Source organism: Podarcis filfolensis (assembly GCF_964270895.1).
Source record: "Podarcis filfolensis genome assembly, chromosome: 3".
In the NCBI taxonomy this organism is placed as follows: Eukaryota; Metazoa; Chordata; class Lepidosauria; order Squamata; family Lacertidae; genus Podarcis; species Podarcis filfolensis.
The window spans coordinates 19972023-19999806 of NC_139606.1; the positions used below are offsets into that span (position 1 = coordinate 19972023).

Here is a 27784-nt window from a genome sequence, read left to right on the forward strand (position 1 = left end):
ATCAATGTTTAGATAATGGCAATGAAGTTGCACATGTTGTTCTCGGCACATCAACAGAGAGCCAAGGAGTAAGTCTTGGCTTGTTTACATGGATGGACCACCCTCGTATAAACTCCCAAGACGACCAACAGTCCACATTCAGAAATCCTGAGGATCCACGTCAGTGATACAAATGGAGCTGAAATCCTCCTGCTTCCTAAAAATATAACCAGACTTCTCGCAAGAACAGGTATGTACATAAGAACAGAAAAGTATTCAAGAGGTGAGCCCATCATGACCGCATCAGAGGGCTATGCCATCATATCAGAGGGTTGCAGCCAACTGCGTATTAACCAGAGTAGACACACTAAAATCAATGGGCCTAAGTCAGTCATGTCCATTAATTTTAATGGGCCTGTTCTGGATAGCCTTTTAATTAAAGCCAGAAAAATTGAAACGTACAGCACAGTACAATATCTACCCTGAAGATTGAGGCATCAGCCTGGGAGTCAATATGTTTAATAGCAGTTCTGAGATCTGAAGACCAACTGAACCCCTCCTTGCACCCGTTTTTAAAAGGTGCATGGGGAACACTGCAAAAGTAATGTTTATGTGGTATCTGCCATGGAGATTGAGATATTGCCGTTAAAGTTGATGTGCATATTCAGGAATGTGTTTTTACCTACCAAACCTGAACACCCTCTTGAAAGTAGATAGCACAAACAGAAAGGAATCTGTTTTGAAGACTGGGAGATCGCTGTGAACTATGTTTATAGCAGAATTCTGTATCTGAACTTCAGATACCCAGCCTGCACCTCACACCTGTTTTATGGTTATGGGAAAAGAAAATATACATGTTGCAATGTCCTGAAGGCCAAATTAGACATTAACCAGATCTATATTGGGGATGGGATTCAGCTAAGGAGTCCCATCACCTGCATAAGGGCTTCTGTAACAGAGTTCCCCCCCTCTAATTCCCTAGGCCTCCTGAAATTGGCTTGGGGGGTAGGGGTTGGGAGAACCTCCATAATAGTATGTAGGGGGGAAGGAGGTAGGGTTGTTCTATCTAGCAAACCAAAAATGCTTCCCTTAATGGAATGATCACCTTAGTGCAACACTGAATTCCTCCCAAGGTCTTCTTCAAAGCAGCTAAGGGATATTGGATTGGGACCATGACAGCGAAGATTGGGCTTATCCCTCCTTCCATACAGACCAGGCTTTGAGATGGACTTTTGTCAGCCACCCAGCTCTCTCCTGGGATCCTCTCCCAAAGGACAGTTGGTGGTAGGCGGGGAAAATCTCTGGAGTAGGCTCAGAGGTAGTCTTTACCCATGTTCCCACTCTCTCCAAGGTGGACAAGTCTATTGAAGGTGCTTCCCCAAGCATGCCCTAACATCTAGAGCAGGGACGACCAACTCCCAACAGACTAGTTACAGATAGGTATCCGTGTTGGTCTGCCATAGTCAAAACAAAAAAAAAAAAATTCCTTCCAGTAGCACCTTAAAGACCAACTAAGTTAGTTCTTGGTATGAACTTTCGTGTGCATGCACACTTCTTCAGATCTGAAGAAGTGTGCATGCACACGAAAGCTCATACCAAGAACTAACTTAGTTGGTCTTTAAGGTGCTACTGGAAGGAAAAAAATTTTTTTGTCCCAACAGACTGTCACAGTATACTGCCTACTCACAGTATAAAAAAACTGGAGATGATCTACCCACCTACCCATTGGGCCAAAGTTGTTGAGCTTTTTTTATAGGAAGCCTAAGATTTTTCCCCCCTTGGGAACACCCTGCAATCTGCCAGTAGATCACGAACTACCGTGGCACAAGGCATGCCTTTTAACAATTCAACCCAAGCAGGCGAAGGTCCTTATAACCCACCCCCCTCTTGAAGAATGGTGCCCACCTCACAATCCCAGCCATAATTATTATTATTATTATTAATAATAATAATTATTTATTATTTGTACCCCGCCCATCTGGCTGGGTTTCCCCAGCCACTCTGGGCGGCTTCCAACTAAGATTAAAGATACACTAAAATGTCACATATTAAAAACTTCCCTGAACAGGGCTGCCTTCAGATGTCTTCTGAATGTCAGGTAGATGTTTATCGCTTTGACATCTGATGGGAGGGCGTTCCACAGGGCGGGCGCCACTACCGAGAAGGCCCTCTGCCTGGTTCCCTGTAACTTGGCCTCTCGCAGTGAGGGAACCGCCAGAAGGCCCTCGGAGCTGGACCTCAGTGTCCGGGCAGAACGATGGGGGAGGAGACGCTCCTTCAGATATACTGGACCGAGGCCGTTTAGGGCTTTAAAGGTCAGCACCAATACTTTGAATTGTGCTCAGAAACGTACTGGGAGCCAATGTAGGTCTTTCAAGACCGGTGTTATATGGTCTCGGCGGCCGGTCCCAGTCACCAGTCTAGCTGCCGCATTCTGGATTAGTTGTAGTTTCCGGGTCACCTTCAAAGGTAGCCCCACGTAGAGCGCATTGCAGTAGTCCAAGCGGGAGATAACCAGAGCATGTACCACTCTGGCGAGACAGTCTGCAGGCAGATAGGGTCTCAGCCTACGTACCAGATGGAGCTGGTAAACAGCTGCCCTTGATACAGATTTGACCTGTGCCTCCATGGACAGCTGTGAGTCCAAAATGACTCCCAGGCTGCGCACCTGGTCCTTCAGGGGCACAGTTACCCCATTCAGGACCAGGGAATCCACCACACCTGCCCGCCTCCTGTCCCCCAAAAACAGTACTTCTGTCTTGTCAGGATTCAACCTCAATCTGTTAGCCGCCATCCATCCTCCAACCGCTTCCAGACACTCACACAGGACCTTCACCGCCTTCACTGGTTCTGATTTAAAAGAGAGGTAGAGCTGGGTATCATCCGCATACTGATGAACACCCAGCCCAAACCTCCTGATGATCTCTCCCAGTGGCTGCATGTAAATGTTGAAAAGCATGGGGGAGAGGACAGAACCCTGAGGCATCCCACAAGTGAGAGCCCAGGGGTCTGAACACTCATCCCCCACCACCACTTTCTGAACACGGCCCAGGAGGAAGGAGCGGAACCACTGTATGACAGTGCCCTCAGCTCCCAGCCCCTCAAGACGGTCCAGAAGGATGTTATGGTTGATGGTATCAACCGCCTCTGAGAGATCCAGCAGAACTAGGAAACAGCTCTCACCTTTGTCCCTAGCCCGCCGGAGATCATCAACCAGTGCGACCAAGGCAGTTTCAGTCCCATGATGAGGCCTGAATCCCGACTGGAAGGGATCCAACGTTCATATGCAATTTTTAATGTGACTAGAGAGACATAGGAAGCACACGCACAGACAGAATATATTGCAAAATTTACTTTTTCAGTCCAGGAGAAGGGAAACCCAACGCCTTGACTTCAAAGTGTGTAAAGCAAGTATTGCTAAAATTAACAGTCCAAGCATATTCTGCAAAATATTACGTCTGCCATGCCCCCACACCCAAATGTATTGCCATATTGGCCTGAATATAAGCCTCGCTTTTTTTCCAAATTCCAACTGTGAAAGTGCGGCTTAAATTCGTGACCTTACAAAAATTGGCTTTTACGATATCGCTGCTGAAACAGACTTACGGTAAAACAGAATGGGTGTGAGTGCCTGCAAAATTTTAAGGGAGTGGCTTATATTCAGGTATTGTCTTTTTCTCTCTCCCCCCCCCCCCTTGAATTTTAAAGATGCGGCTTATATTTGGGCCAATATGGTATTTAAAACTGCCTTGGTATCTTTATTTTTTACTTTCTCTCTCTCTCTCTCTCTCTCTCTCTCTCTCTCTCTCTCTCTCTCACACACACACACACACACACACACACACACAGAGTGCGACAGAGAGAGAGAATCCAAGCTATGCCTTCAGATAAACAGAACATGAGATACTACTGAACTCTCACGGTCTCTTAGGTCAACCCACAGTTAATAACATTTGTCCCTGGCTCCAATGATGAAATAGACTTAGCACTGGCACAAAAGAAAAGAGATATGAAAGCAATTTCTTATACCACCACAATGAAAAATGAATGTATATTCTCTGGTAATTAATTGTTTTTGCTTGAAGCTACAGGACTGATTTCAAAGCATGAGTTTTATTTTAGTAGACAAAAAAACCCCAAGAATTATTTTAATGAACACAACAAATAAAATCATACACCACTGGATTATTTTTTTAACAAGATTTTATTAAACATCATTTATAAACAAAGATGGAAATGCACACAGATTGGAAGCATGCAACTGACACAAATGTAATTTCTTGCTGCACTTTTGCTGCATTCACAGCATATAGGAAAAACTTCAAATTAGTGCCAGCTTTAGGCTTCCTGAACATACTGTTTCAAGGCATTGAATAACAATAAAGAAAGGTAAGAGAAAGTGCAAGTAAATATATATATACATATGCGTGTGTGTGTGTGTGTGTGTGTGTGTGTGTGTGTGTATGTATGTATATATATATATATATATATATATATATATATATATATCGTATACCACATCTGAACTTCCCACTACAATATAAATGAAGAAGAAAAACACAAGCTGTTATCTTGCCAACTGATCAGATTGTCCTTCAGAACTAATCCGTATTTGTAAAATGCCTGATCATGTGAACACCTACGTCCGATACTAATCCTTATTTATCAAATGAAATGAAAACGTAAATGCATATGAATGAAGTTATATACAAATATAGAGGTACTTGCAGAATTAAACCCTAAGGCATAACTGTAAAATGATTGAGATGATCAATGAAATTAAAAACTACTGGCAAGGGAATGATTTTCATATGGATTTTAGTAAGGTTATATCAAATGCCTCTCAACCATGTAGCTTTGCACCTAAAGCCCTGAATATTAAAGCAGTCTGGCAATATAAAAAAGTGAAGCTGGTACGGGTGTTCAACCACAAGTTTTCAGTTTTCTTCAGGCAGGTATGTAAGGAGGTGGAGGTTCCTTCTCTGGCATCTTTACTGCCATTTCATAGGTTGGCAGGACATACTATAGAAGGGAAACACAGATTTTAAATATACATATATATGAGGAAGTTGAGAAACCAATTTCAGATAACCTCGAGAAAGTTTCACTGCTATGTGTTTTTAATAAATAATAATAATAATAATAATAATAATAATAATAATAATAATAATAATTAAAAAAAAATTATTTATACCCCGCCATCCCCAGCCAAGGCCAGGCTCAGGGCGGCTAACAAGCAATAATAAAAACAAGTTGAATCAATACAACTTAAAAACAAGATTAAAATACAACATTAAAACATTAAAATGCAGCCTCATCACAGGAGGAGAAAGGAAAAAAGAAAGAGGGGGAGGGAATCAAATTGACTCCAAGCCAAAGGCCAGGCAGAACAACTCTGTCTTACAGGCCCTGCAGAAAGAAATCAGATCGTGCAGGGCCCTGGTCTCATGAGACAGAGCGTTCCACCAGGCCGGAGCCAGTGTTGAAAAAGCCCTGGCTCTGGTTGAGGCTAATCTAACTTCCTTAGGGCCCGGGACCTCTAGGGTGTGGCTATTTATGGACTTTAAGGTCCTCCGTGGGGCATACCAGGAGAGGCGGTCCCATAGGTACGAGGGTCCTAGGCTGTGAAGGGCTTTAAAGGTCAAAACCAGCACCTTAAATCTGACCCTGTACTCCACCGGGAGCCAGTGCAGCTGGAAAAGCACTGGGTGAATATGCTCCCATGGGAGAGACCCCGTGAGGAGCCTCGCTGCAGCATTCTGCACCCGCTGGAGTTTCTGGGACAGCTTCAAGGGCAGCCCCGCCTAGAGCGAATTACAGTAGTCAAGCCTGGAGGTGACCGTCACATGGATCACTGTGGCCAGGTCGGGGCAGGAAAGGTAAGGGACCAACTGCTTGATGCAGCGAAGGTGGAAAAATGTCACCCTGGCTGTTGCTTTAACCTGCGCCTCCATGGAAAGGGAGGCGTCAAGGATTACACCCAAGCTCTTGACAGAAGGCAATGGCACTATAGTTGGGCCCCTGCAAAAGAAGGGAGTTGGTCCCTCATCCCCATACCATCCCGACCCAGCCAGAGAACCTCTGTTTTCAAAGGATAGGCCACAGAACAAAGTGGCTTATCGCTGAACAGTGTGTCAATATACCTGCAGTTAAGAGTTTGACAATAAATCCACGGATTCAGAATAACTTTACCCTTAACATAAACATTTTAGATGAAGCTATCACTTTGTGTCTCCTGGTCATGCAAGTACCTGGCTGGTGTTATGAGTGGACTTGCAAAGAACTCCTTCGCCCAATGTCGAAAGATTGCAAATTAGCATAAAATGAAAACTGCTCACATTTTGTGCTACTACTTTATCACAGAAATCAAAGAAAGTATGTTGCTTGGGGCTGACTACTCCACCTCAAGAGTGACAGCATAAATAATAGTTAAGAGAAAAATGTGATTTTGGAGGCATCCCTCCTGAAAAGTTGCTTACACAGGGAAACCCATTACAGCTATTGCAAGAATTGTACTGCTTTAATAGTAGGTACAGATACAATTTGAAACAGCTACTAATTTAATCATTTGTCAGATGTATTCAGGCCATAAATGATGAGTGGAATTTTGAAACTTCTTAAGATTCCAGAAAAATTCATTGATCTGGAGTTGCCCAAATCATGGCATAGCAAAACTTTGACCATGTAGGCTCCTGGATAGGAACTTGCAGCTGCTTTGCTCCTCACTGAAATACTCTCTTCAAGCTCATGGATAAAGTTCTCTCCACACTAACCACAAGCTGTAACCAAGACCACCACTTGGTTGAAACTCATGGTTTGCCTGGAGAAAGCTTAACCAGAAACCCATCTTTGAATAACACACTAAGTCAAGCCTTTGCTCAACTCAGCATGGTGTTGTAGCGAAAAGGCCCAGGGAAGAGTACAGCAGTTGCAATCTCCTTTCTGGGAGCTTGTATGTTTGCATAGTCCCAGGCTTGGCTAACCCGAATATGCAAACTAGGCCATTATATAACATTTGCCTTAATACACTGCTGTCAGTTTGATACCAAAGCTTGTAGCTATCAGATTTTTCATGTTGTTGCATTTTGCATCCAAATACTTATGCTTGACGGAAGAATTCTAATTTGGCACTTGTAAAAAATGAAGTAGGTTCAAAGCATGGGTAGGCAAACTAAGGCCCGGGGGTCAGATCTGGCCCAATCGCCTTCTAAATCCGGCCCGTGGATGGTCCGGGAATCAGCGTGTTTTTACATGAGTAGAATGTGGGCTTTTATTTAAAATGCATCTCTGGGTTATTTGTGGGGCAAAGGAATTTATTAATATATATATTTTTAAAAAATATATATATGAAAAAGTTTGCTGACCCCTGGCTCAGAGACATATAATGTCATCAGCCCTGTCACTCAAAATTACAACTGGCAGCTTATTTTGGTCTTGTCAAGATTTTACCTGTGGAGGTGCTTCAAATGCAGGGTACACTGCGATCTCAGGCAAGTTTCTGTTGCAAATGTATTTATAGCAATTCCACACACAGTTAATTAGGTAGGCCTGCAAGGGGACAAACAATATTTTAAAATAATAAATAGCAGATTTGTAAATTACATTTCTAGGAAGACCATACATACATACATACATACATACATACATACATACATACCATTCAGCAGACATGCTATGCAAGTTTATTTAGTTGTTTATTCTAGCACAAAGTAAGTGCTATCATTTTCTAAGGAACTGAAGGATGCTACAGCTAAAACTACAGCACAAACACCTTGTTGTCACAGAGCCAGCACTTCTAGTGCATCAAATTAAAATACCTTCATTTTAGCTGGATAGCATGCCAACATCAGCATAATGTATATGGAGAACAAAACAAAGCACAGAGGAATGTAAACTTCAGAACTGCAGGGGAGATGGAATTTAATTGTTTCAACAGTTCCTAACTGTGATTGTGTACTCTTTATGCTTAAAAAGACAGGTTCAGTGCACCAAACAGAAAACTTTTAGACTAGATTCTGAAACTGCCATGAAAGGAGCTAAAATTACCAAACTGAAGAAGTAAAGGGATGGTGTTGAGTGCATCCATTATCTCATGCCTCTCTGAGTGGAAAAGCTTCATGCAGCAGACCTCCACACCTGTCCCCAAGCTAATTTGTAGGCAGAAAATTAAAAAGACAGGCCAGTAACCCCTGATGCATTCCACTGTCTAGAAAGTGTGGACCCTTTCCTGGATGATGGAACAAAGAGGAAAGCAATATTAACTAGGTAACCTGGTGCTGCAAAGAGGCTGCCTTCTAATTGTTAGAAGTGGGTGGGAAATCTTTAGCCTGTACACTTAATTATGTCTTCCAGGTTCCTGAACTTGGTCCACCAGGGCATTTTGGCAAACTATACCTGCCTGCCTTATGACTATCACATAAAACCAGGCATGAAAATCGATTATCTCCAATCTAAGCACACATATAGTTTTATACCGTATGGATGCCATGTACTTGCAGTGTATAATTCAGAAAAAATATATGTCTAAAACACCCTAAATGTTACTGTACTGGTCTGATTGGTAGTAATTTTGTCTTCTTTTTTAACTCTGACCTAGTACAACAGACACTCTGCTTCACAAGGCCATACTCCATAACCTGAAAAGTAAGAAGAATAGGGGCAGACCTCACAAACTTGTTCTCACATTTAGTAAACATTGGGAGGGGGCAGGCAGGGCAGAGCTTATTAGTTCCATCCCAATCACCTTTCAGCTTGTGGGGGTTGACCTTGTGAAGTGAGGAGTCCCTTGCACTCATCAAATGCACAGGGAACCTCAAGTACTTCAGAAAATTGTCTTTTAGCTAACAAGGGAATTAGCACACTAATCTCTACTTGCTATAAACCCTGTTTGCTTAGCCATAAGTTAAACACTTGAAGAAGGCTATAGAGAAAATTCAGCAACAACACTAGTGTTCCCTAAAAGATGCAATGTATAGTATCCAAAAAACTGACCTTCAAGATGATCACCAAGGCAAAAAACACCAGAACAGTGAACAGAAGACAGCTTGAATCGAGGGAAAGGAGGTCATCTTTGTACGGAAACTCTGGCTAGTGAAGGAAATAGAAATGTTTTAAATATAGACCAGGATAATGTTATTCAACAACTTCAAAAGCTATCTTTTGTACTTAGAAGTTATTTTTTAAAGAAAAAAAAACAACTATGTTTCCTAAGCTCTACTTTATTTGTAAAGAAAATTAGATGAAATGAAAACAGTTTCATAGAGTATCCATTTAGCTTGTGACAGATACACCTCTGCTTTGGAACCATAGAAGGCAGGCCCATACAAGTCTCCTGACGTATTTAAATATGACACAGATCCATTCTAGGAAGCAAGGAGGAAGTCGATGTGTTTCATTAGCATGGAATCCAAGGCCAACACACAAAGATTTTCCTCAAAAGTTTCAGAAGGGAGGAATACACCAGTCATAACCAGAACAAGGATGTCAGACCTCGTTCTTTTAAAAATGAGTAAGTTATAATGACATTCAACCAAGCTGTAATTTTCATCCACTAAAAATACAGCTAGTAAATATATTTTAACCAATATGATATAAGAGAGAACACCTGCTGTTAAACAAACAGATGTAGAAATTTTCTTTAGAAATACAGAAGTCTGGATACAAACATACTGGGCATGTATGGAAGTCACTGTAAGAATGAGCCACAGCAAGCCACTCACTCATTTTCCTCTGCTCCTCTGATGCAGCCATGAGTTTGGAAGTTTTTGCTTCCAATGTTTATTAACCAGTTTAGCATATTGTCTCAAGTCTAAATTGTAAACAAGCCAGCTTCATAACCCATGATCTAAAGCCAGCTTGCTTCAAACACAGTGTTAAACTTTATACTACAAGCTGGAGTAATTATAAATTAGACATGAAAGCTCCCAAACTGCTCATTGTGGCCAAGGGGGAGAAGGAGGGGCAGCTCATTCTCACCATGCAAACTCGGCCTTTATCTGCATATCAAAACCTGATAAAGCATCCCCTTCATCAGGAAAATAATAAAATTTGTCTCCATATCAGAATACAACATTTACATTTAGACACTTACCAGCTGATCCAGGTAGTCCTTTATTCTTGGTAAGTATGTCAAAGAACTTATAGCCACCAGACAGCTGAGAACAAAGTCAAAGAGCTGGTAACAGAAGAATGGAATCAGCCAGCCAACTCGATGCTAAAAGTGCAAAACAGGAAGAATTCATTAATTCTGAAGTGAATCGAAATCGAGGAAAGTTTAGTGCTGAAAACCATTCATATATACTTACAGCAATTGCTCCATACACCATCATAGCACTTATTGTGAACATGAGGAGCGAGATAGCAAAGAGAACACATGCATTTTCTGGTGGGAGAAAAACACCAAGAGTCATTTTTAACAATAAAAGTACAGCAAGGATTTATATTTGCTGAACATCCAATTAAGTACCTTGCAAAATGAACTGAAAACTAACACAAATGACAAAAGCACTGTGCACTGGTTAACAGCAGAGCGCATCAGAATGTAGCAGAAGGAAGTAAAAAATTGGAAATGTGATCAAAAGTATTGTAGGCCTCTCTAGTAACTGCTTTTTGAACCACTATTTTAAATATACAATATGATGAAGAATTTCTATCGCAAAGGGGATACTGCAGCACACTGACAATCTATCAGTATGTAGGCATAAAAGTTAATGTAGGGGCATAATGCAGCCCACCTCTAAGCTACCAGAACACTCTACATCTTTGACAAATTTTAACACACGAATTTTTCACCACAATGAATTATTTTATCTTAGGAAAGCTGGTTGCAAGGGGAGAAGCTAGTTTAACAATGCATATTCCTTCAGAATACTTCATTTTCTTTTTATGTTCTCTATGGTTTCAGCATTGTTAGACACCTTCGCAATACTACTCTTCTGCTGAGCATCTCAATGTCACTTGGTAGGGAGGGAGCACCTTGACTTCCGCTAGGGATTTTAGAGCAGCTGTCTTCAACCTTTTCAGACCCATGGCCCACTTCTGACCCAAACATGCATCTGGAGACCCATTTCTTAATCTTTTATAATATATTTGCGTACCGACAGTGCTCTTGTTGTGACCCACCATGGATCAGGCCATGGTCCACTAGCGGGTCGGGACCCACCAGTTGAAGGCCAACTGAGTTTCAGTCTGCATTTCCTGCTTATCAATTTTTTGACCAAGTCAGCTTGACTCTACACAAATAGAACAAGATACTGTTTACTATCACTTGAGACAGAAGATACTTTGCCATGTTTTATTTGTCTGAAGAAAGTTGGAAAACAGTATGCTAGGCAACACTTAGTCACAAGCCTAATTCTTAGCTGAAAAAGGCATTAGTTAAGTTTCTTCTGCCTCCAACTGATGGAGTGTGTTGTTTTCTATACAGATCTTCCATAAACATCTTTCTATTCTAAATTGAGAGGTCAGTGTGAACAGACCTCCTGTAAATAGGACTTGCAGAGTGGTGAGGGATCTTCTAATCAATCATCTTCTCACCAAAGAGAAACATGGACATGTTTCCCCATGTTCTCTGGCATATGCAGAAGAGAGGAGAAATTACTGAAAGCCACAAATTATGGCTTGGCAAGCTAAGTGAAGTGTTTGATCCCTGATTAACATACCTCACAAATGAATTTTAAAACATTTTGATATGGAGTTATGTACTCTGAAAAACACACAACACACTATATCAAAAATCATTGCTCTCCAGAAAATATATATACCTACCAGCCACCCTCTCAGAGGGATAGTAGCTACCAATGATTTCAGATTGGATATCCACTGTTGGCACAGTATTAGGGTGAGTAACTTCAACAGTCAGCAAAATGCCCATCAACAGATTCACTACCTGCAAAAAAACAAAAAAAAAAAAAGCATGAGAACGGGGGAAAGCAAAATACTGTACTACAAACCACATATATAGCAAAGCTTTCTCAGTATATATACTCAAAACCACAAAAAGTTCAACAAGGAACGCTCCCTAATAAGCACATTTGTGTCTGAAGTTTCCACTTGTCATCTGGTGAGTGTTTCAGTGACTCTTTTCCCTGTCTAAAATCTGGCAGGTCTGATAAGCTGGGGGACAGAAGATACAAAAGTTAAAAAACAGCAGATCGCCTGCTTACATTAGATAAGTTTCTTTCAACCATATTGAAGACATCAAAACAGCTCTAATTTGCCATTCAGAACTAGAACAGCCAGTGGTGAGTAGCGGACCTGCTTTTTTCTTTTGGTTCCACTTCCTGCTCCATGCCACCCACAAGAAATCAAGCAAAGGGCTGCATTCAATTGGGCAGAGGCCACTGTTGGCCCTCACCTCACCTCAGTATTTACTCTGGTTTCCACTCCTTAACTTGTATCTATTTTTTTTCCTGTTTTCTACAACATAAGCACTTAAGAAGCTCCACATTTTCAGCTTTGCATGTTAAGACTGCAACTGATTGGAATAGGATGAGCAAGCTTGAGATAGTTAAAGAGGGGAGGGGGCTTACCGTATTTTTCGCTCGATAACACGCACCTGACCATAACACGCACATAGTTTTTAGAGGAGGAAAACAAGAAAAAAAAAATCTGAATGAAACAGTGGATGTATCATTTTTGTGCTTCATGCTGCAGCCACAGACATGTGATTTGACGGTGAGTTTGGGGTAGCCCAATGCAAAGATCCTGAGGATCCATGTGGATCCATGCTTTGTAACCACGTTTTTGCACCATTGCAGCCCCAGGCAACAGTGGGTGCGTGATTTTTTTGGTGCAGGCTGTAGCCATGGACATGCTATGTGATCTGATGGTGAATTTGGGGTGACCCAATGCAAAGATCCTGAGGATCCATGTGGATCCATGCTTTGTAACCATGTTTTTGCACCATTGCAGCCCCAGGAAACAGTGGGTGCGTGATTTTTTTGGTGCAGGCTGTAGCCATGGACATGCTATGTGATCTGATGGTGAATTTGGGGTGACCCAATGCAAAGATCCTGAGGATCCATGTGGATCCATGCTTTGTAACCACGTTTTTGCACCATTGCAGCCCCAGGAAACAGTGGGTGCATGATTTTTTTGGTGCAGGCTGTAGCCATGGACATGCTATGTGATCTGATGGTGAATTTGGGGTGACCCAATGCAAAGATCCTGAGGATCCATGTGGATCCGTGCTTTGTAACCATGTTTTTGCAGCATTGCAGCCCTGTTTTTGCATCAGATCATTGCTATGTGATCTGATGGTGAATTTGGGGTGACTCAATGCAAAGATCCTGAGGATCCATGTGGATCCGTGATTGGAACCACGTTTTAAGTAGGGAGGGAAGGAAAAACATAGAAGCGACAAGGAGAGACGCACGGAGAGGAATCTGTTTTCCACTCTGCTTGCCTGGAGGGGAGGGGTTTTCTCTGCTCTTTGTTCCGTCTGAGCAAACACAGTAAGGAAACAGAAGCGGGTGGGCAGTAAGACCCTGAGGCAGAATGCAGGAAAGCAGCAGCTTCCTCTTTCCTCCCTTCTCCGGACGTTTTGATATTTGCCTGATTTTTGCCTTCACTCGCGCTTGTCAGCTCCAGGGACCACACATTCGCTCTATAACACGCACAGACATTTCCCCTTACTTTTTAGGAGAAAAAATCTGCGTGTAATAGAGGGAAAAATATGGTAATTCATCCATTTAGAGCATGGAAGCCTCAGACTAAAAAAGAAAAGAAAATATGGTCTTCCTACTTCCACTTGTTCCTCCTGCACTGCAGGGAGTTGGACTAGATGACCCTTCGGACCCCTTCCAACGCTACAATTCTATGCTTCTTTCATCACGTCAACAAATGTGACCCATCCCCCTTCTTTTGCTCTTGGCATCATTTCTATGGGGCTGTGCCAGTCCTTGAGGTCTCTAAGGGACTTAACGAGGCTTTTAAAGGAAAGGAATGTAAAAGTAGAAAGGACAGAAGAGATTCAGAAGCTGCTGTTCCAGAATATGTTCTGCTGTCAAGCACAGCAGAGCCCATGCTTTCTAGTTATCGATGAAGAGAGTTTTAAGTTTCACAGAGGATAAGATTACCTTCCAATGGCTATTTGCCATGATGGCTATATACTACCCACCACTGTCAAGAGGCAGTATACCTCTGCACGCCAGTTGCTGGGAATCACAAGAGGGGAGTGTGTTGTCAGTGTTTGAAATTAGTCAGGCTCCAGGCGCATTTTGCACCTGGCTATTGATTACTTGCGACCAAGTGGAGATGCCTGGGTGCAAGGGCGCATGACATCTCTACCATCATGAGGTACATGCCTGGGGATCACTGGATCTAGACTGTTTTCACACACTAAATGCACCATCATGTACAATTCTATCCGTTATATTTTATCTGTACAATTGGAATGAATTTCTGGAACCAAAATGCTTTTTCTGTGCAGCCTGAGCAGGAGTAGTCACCATTAAGAAGAAGAGGTCGAAAGAGGCCAATATACATGTGGACTGTCCTTGGGATCAAGGGACTTTTCTTCTTTAGGTTCTCAATGTTCTTAACCTAGCTCAAGGTTTTCATCTGAACTGGCCAGATGTTTAACTGAGAATCAATCACAGTCAGTCCATCATCTGAAAAATGAGACTTTCAAGCAGTCTTGCCCAAAAATGGCAACTAGACGTTCCATTTTGATGACTGCAACTCTGGTTTAAGGAGCCATTTAATGTCTAACTTATATATCTGAGTTTCTTACACTGTGTTGCACTCTGGTCCTGCTTGCAGGTTTTCTGTAAGCATCATGTTAGGTACTGTAATAACAAAATACTGGACTAGACAGGCCACTGGCCTGATCTAGTAGTGCTTACGTTCTCCCAAGAAACTACAAATTATGTTACATGACCTCCACAAGATCTTGAGAATAAATGACAAGTGGCAAGGGGAACATTCAACTCTCCATTATTTTGCCTATCCAAATGGCTACTGATACACAACACAAAGTGAAAGCAGAGAAATCTGGAGAGCAAACCACTGCAAGAAGGAAACTTGAGGAGAAACTGTGTGACAATCCCACAGATCAAGTTGTCATGCAAATCACCCTTGCGGAGACAAGTGGCAAGGTTGCTAAGGTTGCTAAAAGGAACAACTTGTATGAGTAATAACACTTAATGAAACACAAGCGACTCTTGTTACACGTAACTGAGCTATTAATATATATTGATGCTGTGATGAGACCTTTCTAACTCCTGAGAACTTTTATAAACATTAAGATACCAAGCTGTAGGTATAAAAGCCTGAGCTAAGGAATGCAGAGGTTATACCACCTGTGTTGTACAAAGGAAACGAAATGTCCATACACTCCTACAGAAACACTTACAGACTTAAATGCTATATTTTAAGTCTGGTCCCCTAACAAAGATACTGGCCACAGTTCTGGTTATGGGGGGAAAACCAATGCAACTCTCCAAACAGTGTTTGAAACTCCCATTGTTCTAGGCACATTTTGTGACACAGAATTTCATTAGCGCAAGCAGTTTCTGAGCTCTGGGCGCAGTACTGAGCCTAAGATTTCAGATTAAAACTGTAGAGTGGAAGGAAGGAAAAGAGGACCTTTTTCTGCCTCCCCACTTACAGCTACTCTCTGAAGACTGGAGAAGAGACTCTCTTAAAAATATTTGGGGGGTGAGCAAGGGAAGGACTAGGCTATGTGAAAAATGAACACAATATTTTTAGCTGCAGCTCATTCATTTCCAGCTTTGTATTCTTGTTATAAAAAAGCACGTCCAGACATTCCGTTGTTGCGGCCCTAACCTAGGTTTAAGGTGCCATTTAACTCCTAGCTTTCATATCTCAGTTTCTAACACAGTCTCCAAAAACACAAAACTTTGGAACACTAAATTCAAGGCCATGGATTGAATTTAAGATGTGAAGATGCACTAGACACACCAAATGTTTTTAATCTTAGCAAGAAATATCTTCATCTTCCATGCCCATTCCCTACAGATTAACTGAAAACATCACCAACTTTTTGAGGTCTTTGGGCACATCAGCAAACTGGAGAAACTCATGGGGACCATATCACATTTTGTAACCAAGCAATATTGGTGACATTAGAATGCCTGTTTCAAGACTAATTTCAGACAGGGTGGGGATGTCCTGCAGACAGAAAAGACCACCCCTGAAAGCAAATGGGTGCCCATGGTTATTACACCGACAACCACAATGTAGAGTTTCTCTCTGTTGACTTCAGATCATATTTACGTACAGGAGGCATTGAGTCAATATAAAATATTCACTTTGCAAAACTGCTAACAATTTTTAAACAATTTAAGGACCAGTATTTCCACCTCCTAAAAATTGTTCTGTAACATAATTGGTCATGTTTTCTCACCTAATGGCTGTTTCAACAAATTCTAATGCTGTCTTCAGTCTCCCAAACTGGTATTAAAAAATGTTTCCCCCACCTTATAATAAATATCACCAATGCAACATATTTAGTTTAAAATGAAATCAGCAAGACCGACTCCCAAATAATAGAAGCCACACTGGGAAGCCTCTCTCAAGCTTTTTCACTTTATTACAACAGTTAAGCAACTTAGGTACAGCATTCTGTATCTGACAATTGTGATACTATTATACCCTGCTCATCTCTCTTAATGATCACCATCAATGAATAATTTAGAAATACAAACTTCACAGTAATCTATTCACCAAACAGGTATATGCAAGTGGGTTTTGTAACAGGAATTTACATTCACTGCAAAATGAACTATATATCTAGGAAAGGCTGAATATGAGTTGGAAAAATATAAAGAGCAATAATTTGGCTCCAAATCTTCCTATCAGCCCAATGCAGTAGTAAAAAGCTTTACATTTACTTAAAATATTTCAAAGGATTTGGATGGTTTGACAATCTACTCTTTCCACCTAATGAATATGGTGGAATATGGCATGCATTTAATATTTTTTATAAATATATATAGATATAGATATATTTTCCAGGGAGCATGAATTAAAAATTTAAGCTGCACATACAAACCCCCAATGTGATTGTTTTAAAGTATTATAGCTTAATATTCCTCACATGCCAAATCTGAGAAAGCATACCATCAAGGAGGGGTGGAAATCAAATGGCAGCAATTGAACAGAATTGAGACATGCTTTTATAAAATGAACCACAACACTTTCCTTTAAGTTTGCAAAAGAGGATTTTGTTTGGCTTATCTTAATAGGTTTGTTATAATCCGCAACACAAACAGAAAACAAAAGTGCCTCATGAATAGACAGGCATTATGTAATAATTTGTGTTCCAAGCAGCCAGTGAACTTTTACCTATTATAATCTTACCAAAGAACAGAGACTGAAATGCACTTTGCCTTGAATTTAATAAGTGCTTTTCTAGGTTAAAACAGAGGAACACAGGTTCACCGTACCAAAAAGGGTTTATAAGCTGGTCAACTTACTGGTGAAATATGATCAAACCCTGCTCAAGGGTTGCACCCAGTGCTACTCAAGTGGATTTCCACTTGAACAGTAGGATTTCCCCTTCCCTTCCAGCTGTTCCAAAATCTGCCCATAATGGTCCTGACTGCAAGTGACAGAGAGGAAAGGGCAGTTCCATTGTGCACATGGAACCTTGTTGCACGAGCAAAACTGCAGTGTTACATACAACCCTCAGTTTTTAAAAGCATTTATTTAGCACAACTACAATTAAAGACCTATGCTAGTTATGAAAACTCAAGGTGTGGCCCAATCCTACTCAGAAATCATACTATGTTCAACTGGGCTTAAAAAGGTAAAGGGTGAAGGGACCCCTGACCATTAGGTCTTACTTCTATATAAATGTCCATAGGATTGGATCCCTAGTTAATTGCAAGACTATTAAAATTCTAAAATTAATGCAATGTATATGCCTCATTAACAATGTTATGCATTATAGAAGTATGTGGCTATATAACATGTGGAAAAGATATATGGATAAAAATCTCTATAATTACGTACCTCCCTCAACTGAGTATTGATCTGTCTTTTTAAAAAATATATTTATTGAAAAATTTTAACAAGCAAATTATCAATCAATATAACCAATTACATTCCCCCTTTTTATTCCCTTCCATCCCTCCCTCTCCCACCCTCCAAAGACTTCCCTCAGCTCCCCTCTCTGATTTGTTTGCACATATTATTCTCTGCATGTTAAAAAATTATACATATCGTTACCTTATCTAGAGTATTGATCTGTCTTATTCATCATGATTCCAGCTTAAAACCACACTCTGTAGTTTTAAAGTTTTAAAGCTGTAGGAAAGGTCGTGCACCTACAGTTTTGTTGAAATGTGTTTGAAGATCTCAATAATATAATGTATCCCCACACACTTGGTTACGTTTTTAAATTTACTACGTACTGTAATGCAACCAATGTAACTTATGTGAATAAAAAGAGGTGGAATGCGAGCTCTGCCAAGATTGCCAAAGAGAACAAAGCTAGTTGCTGGTGGCTATAAACAGGATTTTGTTTAAGCCAAACATCAGATTAAAGGAAAATAACATTCCATGAAACTGCATATTTCAGGATGTCTGTGCCTATTTGCCTACAGGGACCCTGATCTGGACAGGGAGTGTGACCTTTTGTCACATACAGTATTGAGAAAAATCCTTGCAATTCAAAGGATATCTGCAAGCAACATAGTAATTGGTCACGTAGCAAAGGGCTAAGGAGCTTGTATGAGCTTTGAGGGCACAGCTACTTTCTGGGGGGGGGGGCGAATCTCTGCAGCACTCCAAGGAGCCATATGAAGCCTCACCATCTTCCTGCTCTATCACCTTCTCTGTACTATTATCTCTCCTTCCCCCTCCAATTTCAGGATGCATTTATGACAGAAGCTTCAAGTCAATGTATTTTTAATTTCCTTACTATAGTATTTAAAGTGTTAACTTCCCAAGTACTTTCCCCAGAATTTTCTCCAAAACCACCTAAGTCACACAAAAGCTATTTTTGAAAGAAGACATTTTGAATACACACTTTACTTAAAAGGCATTTCTTAGGCATTTAACACGATTTCTAAATTTGAAGTTTGCAGGTTCACAATGTCCTATTGACAATCAGCTAGAGAACACATTAAATATCCTACACAGTCCATAAGGCCTACACAGTCCATACGGTTGCAATATAAATACCAATAGTTCCCATTGTTTTAACTTAAGCTGATCAACAAGCTGAAAGAAACTGCATCTCATAAAGTTTCCTACGTTTACTTTAGTTAATAGAATCTGAAGGAGCTGACATCTCCTTCCACAGAAGAACACACAACAGAACTGCAACTCTATCACACCAGTTTTGTTAGTGATATGTTGCCATCCACCTGTCTCAAGACAATGCCAACATTCATGTCCCAAATTTCTATTGATTTCAACAGGGCATAGTTTTGTGTGCACAGGCTTAACTTTTACAGCCTATAGCAGAGGTGGCTAAGCTGTGGTGCTCCAGATGTTGTGGTACTCCAACTACCATTAGCTCTAGCCAGCATGACTAAATATAAATATTGTGCCCCAGTAACACCTGAAGGCCAAACGTCAGCTAATCCTTGTTAATCTGAACCCTACTATGCCAGAACAACTACAGCAAACTTCAAACCTCCAATGCAGCAGCCATGGTTGATCAAAATGGATGAAATGTACAACTGTCATTTCTGTGCAAGCTGCTTGAAAATGGTGCGCCAGATTTCAGAATCATCTCTTCCCCCCCACCCTCATTATTTCTGCTATCTATTATCTATCCATCTCTGCTTCATGTGCTTTTATACCCAAGTAAAGGTCCCATTATCTTGGCCTACTGTCTTGGATTGGTAACTATAAACTTTATTCTAAAATGCAAATATGCTAGGAAGCTAAAAACTTTCACAACTAGGTGGGCTGGGGGAAGTTGGGAGGAGACTATTTTAACAATACTACTTACTCCAGTGTTTATAAAACTTGGGTCCAACAGCTAGGGATCCAAGCTTGAGAAAATGATTTACTCTGATTGTGCAATACATTTGCAACTTGGTGCCATTTTTTTTAAAAAAAACCACATATATTATTTTCTATTATATTACGTTCCTTTAATAAGTTTTATTGTTTGAAAATTTCATAGCACTGTATAGCCATAATCCAAATTTTTCATTTCAGTTACAATCCTGAGCCTATGGCTTTATTCCTCACTTAAGCGGGTTGCAAATTCAAACTCTGACTGAAAGATCTAATTAGTGTTGGTGCATTGGCCAAGAATTGATCTGCACTGGTGTCCCCAAATTAACTTTCCCCCCACATTTTTGTTGTCTGAGAGCTTGACAAGGGTGTACTCTCTTCAAGATGGGTCTTGTCAAAAGAAACATGTAATCAAGTAGCAGGTTCTGAAAGCACGATTCTGCCACACTACAGTATGGGGGGGGGGGTTGCCCCTGCTGTAAAGTCTCAGAAAGCAGCAAGATTACTATTTTCTGCTTCTTTAAAAAATCCTATCCATGCCAGGCTCAAGGGAGGGGCAAGAAATAAAAAGATTTAAAAAGTAACTCTCCAGTGTTAAGCACATTTATGAACCCTAGCTAAAGAGATGCTATGCCGGAAATGCCTTCTGTAACTACTGCTGTGTGGGAAGTGTCCTATTGACCCAATATTCCCTCCCACCTAGTACAAAGATGCAATCTCTTCCTGCTGAAAGGAAGTGACAACGGCATCGTCAGGGTGACTGGTCACCCTCACCATGGAAAGGACAACTGACTGCATGCCAACACTTCCCTGAGTACCAGCAGCTGAAAACATCAAAAATAGAAGCTCTTGTGAAGACAAGCAAGTGATACCAAGTGGTGTTGAAAACTCACGGAAGTCACACCCCAACCCCCTCCATGCAAGAGTTTGACCTACAAGAAACACTTGCTGCTAAGTGACTTCCCCACTTCCTTATAGAAGTGGAAACTAATGCTACATATATTATGAAGTTTGTAGCAAGTTTCACAAGAAGCAGTGAGTTAATTTCTATTTCAATTAAAATTGCACTCACAGCGACAACCTTGCAATTTGCTGTTTCAAAGCCACAATGCTATCTCAGTCAGCATTTTCTCCATAGTATTAAAGTTCCAATTGTCTGGTTTTATTAACTCTTTCAGTAACATCCTCTTATAATATATCCACTAGCATCTGAAAATAAAGCATAAACCCAGCTGTTGTTTGGAGTCGGGAAACTACAACAACAGACAAAATAAACTAGTAGTTAATTCATTCTGCCCATGGGATCTATATTTTAGGGGAAGGTGTACTATGAACCTTCAGAAGAATTCTCACCACTGTCATCAAAAACTGCAACTCCCAGAATTCTCTATGGAAGAGTGGTAATTTTAGAACTAGAAGAAGATGACTGAATTTTATGAAAAATAGTTCTCAAGAGGAAATGGTAATTAAGCAGTATATAAACTATTTTTTTAGTGTTTCTCCTCTCCTGTCCATCACTGCAGAAACTATAGGACCAGAAACAGACTGAGTAGTCAGTATGGAAAGGGAAGGGAGTAAGAACAAATGTTTAGCACTCAGAACCCACTCTACTTTGTGCAATTGGCAAAAGGGGCATGTAGCAGGGAGGAATCCTAAGGAGAAACACAAACCAATTCTCACACACACACCTTGGAAGGTCTCTTTCCGACACTACCTCCATGAGTGTAAAGATTTCACAGGTGAGAGGGTGTCGGATTATTTATTTACTACATTTATATACCACCTTTCTCTTCCGAGGAGCTCAAGGTGGTGTACGTGGTTCTCCTTTTCCCAATTTCATCATCACAACAACCCTGTGAGGTAGGTTCGGGTTACTTTCAAAAGGCTTTGCAGCGAGGAAGTTAAGCCTTCGCAGGCAGCCATGCCTAAGGAAGACCAACCGCAGTCGGCCAATCCAGTCTCCTTCCGGGATCGCCGCTCTCCCAGGTCTTACGTATTTGCTGGCAAAGTTCTGGAAAACACTCCGGGGGGGGGGGGATAACGCGCATGCGCGGCAGCTCCACGGGGCACGTCAGCGCCCGAGGGAAAAAAGGGACGTTGTACGGCGGGGCTGCGCGCACGCGCAATAAAGGATCCCCATCACCCGGAACATCGCCTCACAACCCCTCCGAACGGACAAAAGCGGCCCTTTGCCCTTAACAGCGAGGCCTTCCTTACCATGTACCAAGTGCCCAGGATGATAGTGCCGGTGCGGACATGGCAGCAGCCGCAGCAGCGGGTGCTGTAGAGCCGGTCGCGGGCCCGCTTGAACGTCATGGCGGTGTCGCTAATGGCGCCGGCCCGCTTCGCTCGCCTCGGAACGGAACGCTGAAGGCGCTGAGGGGGTCCCTTAAAAGCGTCCCTACGCGTCCGGATAAACCAATCAGCAAGCGGATCAGGAAGTGAAGGGCTTCCTTTATCAAGCTCGCAGGGCGGGACTACGGCGCGCTATTGGCAGGCGAGCCGGCCACTCACGAGGCTCGCGGCGGCTATGCAGCCCCGCCCACCGACGCCTCACGACAGTACTCGGGAGAAAGAGAGAGGCTGGGTCTCGTGGCCGCGGGGGGGGGGGAGCGGGGGCGGTTTATGTGATTGGTCGCGGGCGGGATGTGGGCAGACGGGCGCTTCGGCCGTTGGCGCCGCCAGCCTGCCCGCGTTTACCTCAGAGTTAAGCCCCGCCCTCACGCTGTCAGTTGGATTAGTGGCGTCCGAGTGGAGGATGCTGAGAGGTTTTGCGGCCTTGACGTGAGGAGAGGGATCTGCTTTAGATTCCCCAGGAGTTAGTCGCTTTGGGCTGCCCTGCGACTGACCAATCTAGTAAATAAATGAAAGATAAAACAGCAAACCGTTAAAAGCACAAACAAACAAAAGGAGACGATAAAGCAGTTGGCTCCTTGCATTGAAGGGGGCTGAACTAGATGACCCGCCTTGGGACCCGACTGACATTCTTTGGGAACCTGGAAGTTTCGTTCTTTATGGGCTCCATCCATCATCATCAACAACAGGGTGTGAGGCAAGAGCGACTGCCTGTCCCTGTCCTCCATTTTTGGTACAAATATACTCTGAGCGGGAAGGAGGCAGCGGGGAGAAACCTGTGTGCATCCTTCATAGTCAACCATTCTCAATCCCCGGCTCCCCGCACACACAAAAAAAGAAGTTAAAATACTACTAAAGTAGGATACTGGCAAAATTAGGCAACGCAAATGGAATGGGTGTGACGCTGGTTGGCGCAAGAAACCCACTTTCTCCCCCCAACCCTACAAAAAAGAAAGCCATTTGTATGTGTGCCTTTTTTTGGAAAGGAAACTGATGGAGAAATGCAGGGGGCCTAGCACTTGCTTTCTATGTGATGTCGTATATAAGCTTGCAGAGTGTATAAGTTCTGTGAAAACTTAATGCCAGCAGATCCTAGGGTGTCTGAAATTGTCTCCTAGGCACCACTGCGGGTGCCAGTGTCCTGCCTCCTTGCCACCCAGCCTACTCAACAAATTCATTAAGCAAGTGGCTAGCATAAGTTTTCCAACTAGCTGCGCTTTGGTGGCTTTTAACAGCAACCTGCAGTAAATGAAACTGCTTCCCTTCCCCCACTGATCGATCGCTAAGAATTCGCCTTGAAAAGTCTACATTTATTCAGCGATAACTCCCCTCCCAGGGAAATTTACATAAGCTTTTAAAACCATGCAGTTGCTTTTATACTCTAATCATACATCTTAAAACAGCTTCATTGAAACAGCTGCTAAGTTTTTTCAAGAACATTACATCAATGTGCCTACAATGTGGCATACACAGAGACTGAAAGTTAACAAGAGACAGTCCCTGAATCACAGTAGGCCAAAGTTTAATCGTGCAAGAGCGGCACGCAGGAAGCAAGGTCAATAAACAGTTCAAAGTCATAACATAAGGCGACAGGAAAACCAAGGACCAAAAAACAGCCTGAAATCTAAAATAGGGTGGGGGTCAGGGAAAACTCAGTACCAGCAGTTTTTGATACAAATGAGGTATAGTATGCAGATATTGATAAAAGGGCCAAGGGTGCCAGCAGAAAATGGCTAACAAAAATAAACACAAATGTGAGTACTGTCTGGGTACTAAAGAACTGGTGCAAAGATCGTGTCATAGCATGCTTGGACTGGAACTGAAGGCTATTAGATCTGAGCCTTCAGCTGCAATTTTGCTTGCATATTTGATATACTAGCTTACTTGGAAGTATTCATCTACTCCTGAGGAATCCTTCAGGCAGGCACTTTGGCATTTTGCAGCTATCTGAGCCAGCACCTGCACTCCTTAGGGGTCTGCCTTTGCCCCTGACATGGGGGCAACTTGTGCTTTGAGGGGGGTAATGTTGAATTGTTGCTTCCTCTGAGGCTGCAGATCTCCCTCCCTCCTTCAGCACAAGCTGCTCCTCTGTGGTATTTTACTCTGGGCACTCCAGGTCATCCTCCAAAGGGGATTCCTCTAGTGAGCATCTGCACCATATATGTAAAGGACATGGCTTCCCCCCAATAATCCTGAAAACTGTAGTTTGTTAAGGATGCCAGGCTTGCAGCTCTGTGATGGGGAAACCACAGCTTCTACGGGGAAGCCATGTGTTTTAAATGTGTGTTGAGTCTGCTCACAATGTCACAAAGTACTCGTAAACCCAGAAAGGTAACCTCTATCTGATAAGGAAAGTGCTACTTTGGCCTGGAGAGGCAAGGAGAAAGTCTCTATTACATTACCTCTGGTACTGCACATTCAGGCAAGATGAATTGCAACACCTGTAAATCCACTGACTGCTGCCTCTGCCTCTTTTCACTTCTCAAATCTTTGCCATCCTCTCTTGTCGATTACACATTAAACAAAAGAGCGTCACACTCCTCCTGGAAGGGCTGAGCCCAGATATGGTCACCTAAAATGCCACTGCTTTGTTGCCCCTTCCAACAATAACCAACCCCACTCAGAGGAAATATTTATTCAGCTGAATATTAATTTCTGCCTTCATTTGTTGTATCAGGAAAAGGCATGCTAACAGGGTACATACTCTCAGACGTGCACCTCTTTAAAGTAACTTTTAGTGCCAACATTTAGTCTGTTACCCCATTGAGGCAGGGGGCCTGTCCCTCTCTGTAAAAAGAAAAAAAGCTATTTGTACGTATCTACAAATAGGTAGATAATTAATAGCAAAAAGTTAAACTAGCAGCCTGGGTGTTTTGATGGCCCAACTCCCCAAGTTTGTTACTGGACAGAGATGAATGAGCTGAGGCAGAATTCCAGTGAAAGCAAAGCTGATCTTTTATTATCTGTTGCAACAAAGTCCCTCCCCCCTCCCCCTCAGGAGGTGAAGGACCCAAAACAAAGAAAAAAACACTCTCTTGAAAGGTTTGCATTTTGGCATGGAGGAGGATATCCTCTTCTGCAGTTCTGCAGGGTCACTTGGGATATTTGTCATGGTTACATCAGATACCTTTTTACCCCCCCCTTCTTTTTTTTACATACTAAGTGAAGTCAGGCAGACTGGGGTGTCACATTCCTGAAGATTAGCATGCTTTCACACAGTTCCAGACAGACTTTACACAAAGTATTGACACTGGAAATAAGAGTTTCTTGGGGTAGGCTACGTGATAACAGCAGGATGCAGAGATTTCTTTTATGTAGGGTACCTGAGCAAACAGGGACAACCTTCTAGGGCTATTAACACAATAGTGTTTGCAGATTCTGGAAGAGGAACTCCTTTAGGCACTTCCCTGATGGGCATCCTGTCTACATGACCCTAGGCTTTAGGGATTATAGAAGACCCAAAGTTTCCCACAATGTAATATCACATGTGCACACACACACACACACACACACACACACAAATAGGCTCAAGAATCATACATTTACAAGCGATCTTATATATAGTTCCATAGAGAAATTTAGGTTTTCCTTGTTTTAACAGGCTAGAGTGAAATAAAAGTGGCTTAAAAGTTGAAGAAAGGTGAGAGCATATGTAGGTTGGTGCTTTGAGGTAACATAAGGATACTGTACATTTATTTCATGTGCATCCTGGGGAATTGTGGCGGGGCCCACAACAGATGTATAGAGAAGGGGAAAGCGGGGTGTGATGCAATGGGCATTTTCCTGGTAAAACTCACATCTCAGCTGCTTCATGAGTCAGGCATTTTACCAGCCTGTGTTTCAAAACTGTCCTGGGCTGATGCATAAATGCTTGGAAGTTAAAACGCTTTCTTTTCATGTATTAAAGAGATATAGATCAAAATCGCCATGTAAGTGCTATTGCTATTCCTTCTATTTTTTTGCAGGGTCCCCCCCCCTGCAACTTATAAAGTTAGCACCCTGTCATTCAAAACCTCTGTAAATGAGATTTTGGTGTTTCACACAGTCGTTTGTGACTTCTCTACCCACTGTGGATAGACATACCTTTAAAGTTTTTTTTTGGTACAGTTTCCCACAGTGAATGTTTTTCCTTGTTTGCGACTAGCAGTTGGCTGAGTCACTGGTAAGATCAAGCATTACTATTCCATAGGGTTCAGTTACAGAACTACGTGTTGAAATCCTGCTGAGATTTGGGTATTGGAAATAACTTTGCGACTCTGCTGAATGTATAAACACGACATAGTTCTCCGTTTAAAGAGCACATTATCACTGGAGAATGTGTGTTAGAGAGAGGGGGGGTGCCTCTTCTCTGATACAGTGGTACCTCAGGTTAAGTACTTAATTCGTTCTGGAGGTCTGTTCTTAACCTGAAACTGTTCTTAACCTGAAGCACCACTTTAGCTAATGGGGCCTCCTGCTGCTGCCACGCCACTGGAGCATGATTTCTGTTCTCATCCTGAAGCAAAGTTCTTAATCTGAAGCACTATTTCTGGGTTAGCGGAGTCTGTAACCTGAAGCGTATGTAACCTGAAGCATATGTAACCTGAGGTACCACTGTACTGGGTGTTTACATGGCTAATTTGCTTTAGTGAGAGAGGAAGAACTATTGTTTGTGGCTAAACTGGAATCTGGCATCTCAGAACTATCTCAGTTATTTTGCATTTATTTGATGGTATATGTAGTGCTGGAAGTAGGTCCATTGGTGCTTTATTATGGGAATAAGGAGGACAATGGTTTTGAGAGAGGGGGGCGACTTACTACAGTGGCCTCCAAATGCACTAGTATCACTTCTGCATTCTAAATCTGTAAGGAGAAATGACGTATAGAGGCAACACATATTTTGCCGACAGACTTAAATAACCTTTGAGCCGCTCACATGCTATTTATGTGAACATCTGCTTCTTGTTACCATGGAAGAGAAACTCTTGTTAATATAAACTCGCTTTCTGGCTAATGCAAGTTTTATGTTTGCATTGCAAACTGATTGAAACAAGAGCTGCTCCAAGCAAGTCCCATATGTAAAAAAATGCCCTTTGATTAGTAGAAGCAACGTTCTCAAAGTTAGACGTGACTTCAGCATATGCATCTCTCTTTGCCACTACAAACAAAGCGATCACTTCTCTAATGACTCAGCAGGTTATCTCACAAGTTACCATCTGTTACTAGTTGTGGATTTTTAATGCTCCCTTCTTCCAGTGAGTCATGCTCCTCGTATCTTTTCTGTATCAAGAGCTATTTATATTTTGGATCTCCAACGGATCAGGAAAAAAAATGCTTTTACCAGGCATTTGATCTTCAGAAAATAAGTAGCTAAATCTTTGCTCCCCATGGAGATGAATATTACCATGTGGTAATATCTGCACATATAGTTGCTACAGAAGATATAGCGGGAGGGGGGAAGAACTGTTAAAAAGATGTCAACCTTGTTTAAATTAGGACTGTTGTGACTTTGGCTGTCTTTGATTACTGC

General features: G+C 42.0%; 1 protein-coding gene across 2 annotated transcripts; it reads right to left on the bottom strand.

The window, feature by feature from the left end:
- Positions 1 to 4164: 4164 nt before the first annotated feature.
- Positions 4165 to 24455, bottom strand: LAPTM4A (lysosomal protein transmembrane 4 alpha). Of its 2 annotated transcripts, XR_014546489.1 has the most exons (8): positions 22138 to 24455; positions 11746 to 11866; positions 10284 to 10360; positions 10070 to 10192; positions 8971 to 9066; positions 7429 to 7527; positions 4471 to 5001; positions 4165 to 4416 (listed from the first exon to the last, which is right to left on the bottom strand). XR_014546489.1 is itself a non-coding variant. In XM_083607453.1 (7 exons), exons 1-7 carry the CDS (start codon positions 22234 to 22236, stop codon positions 4927 to 4929), a joined length of 690 nt encoding a protein of 229 aa, XP_083463579.1. In that variant the 5' UTR covers positions 22237 to 24455; the 3' UTR covers positions 4165 to 4926. The 2 variants fall into 2 exon arrangements, 1 of the variants encoding a protein (XP_083463579.1); XM_083607453.1 differs by having other exon boundaries at positions 4165 to 5001.
- Between the last annotated feature and the right edge of the window lie 3329 nt (positions 24456 to 27784).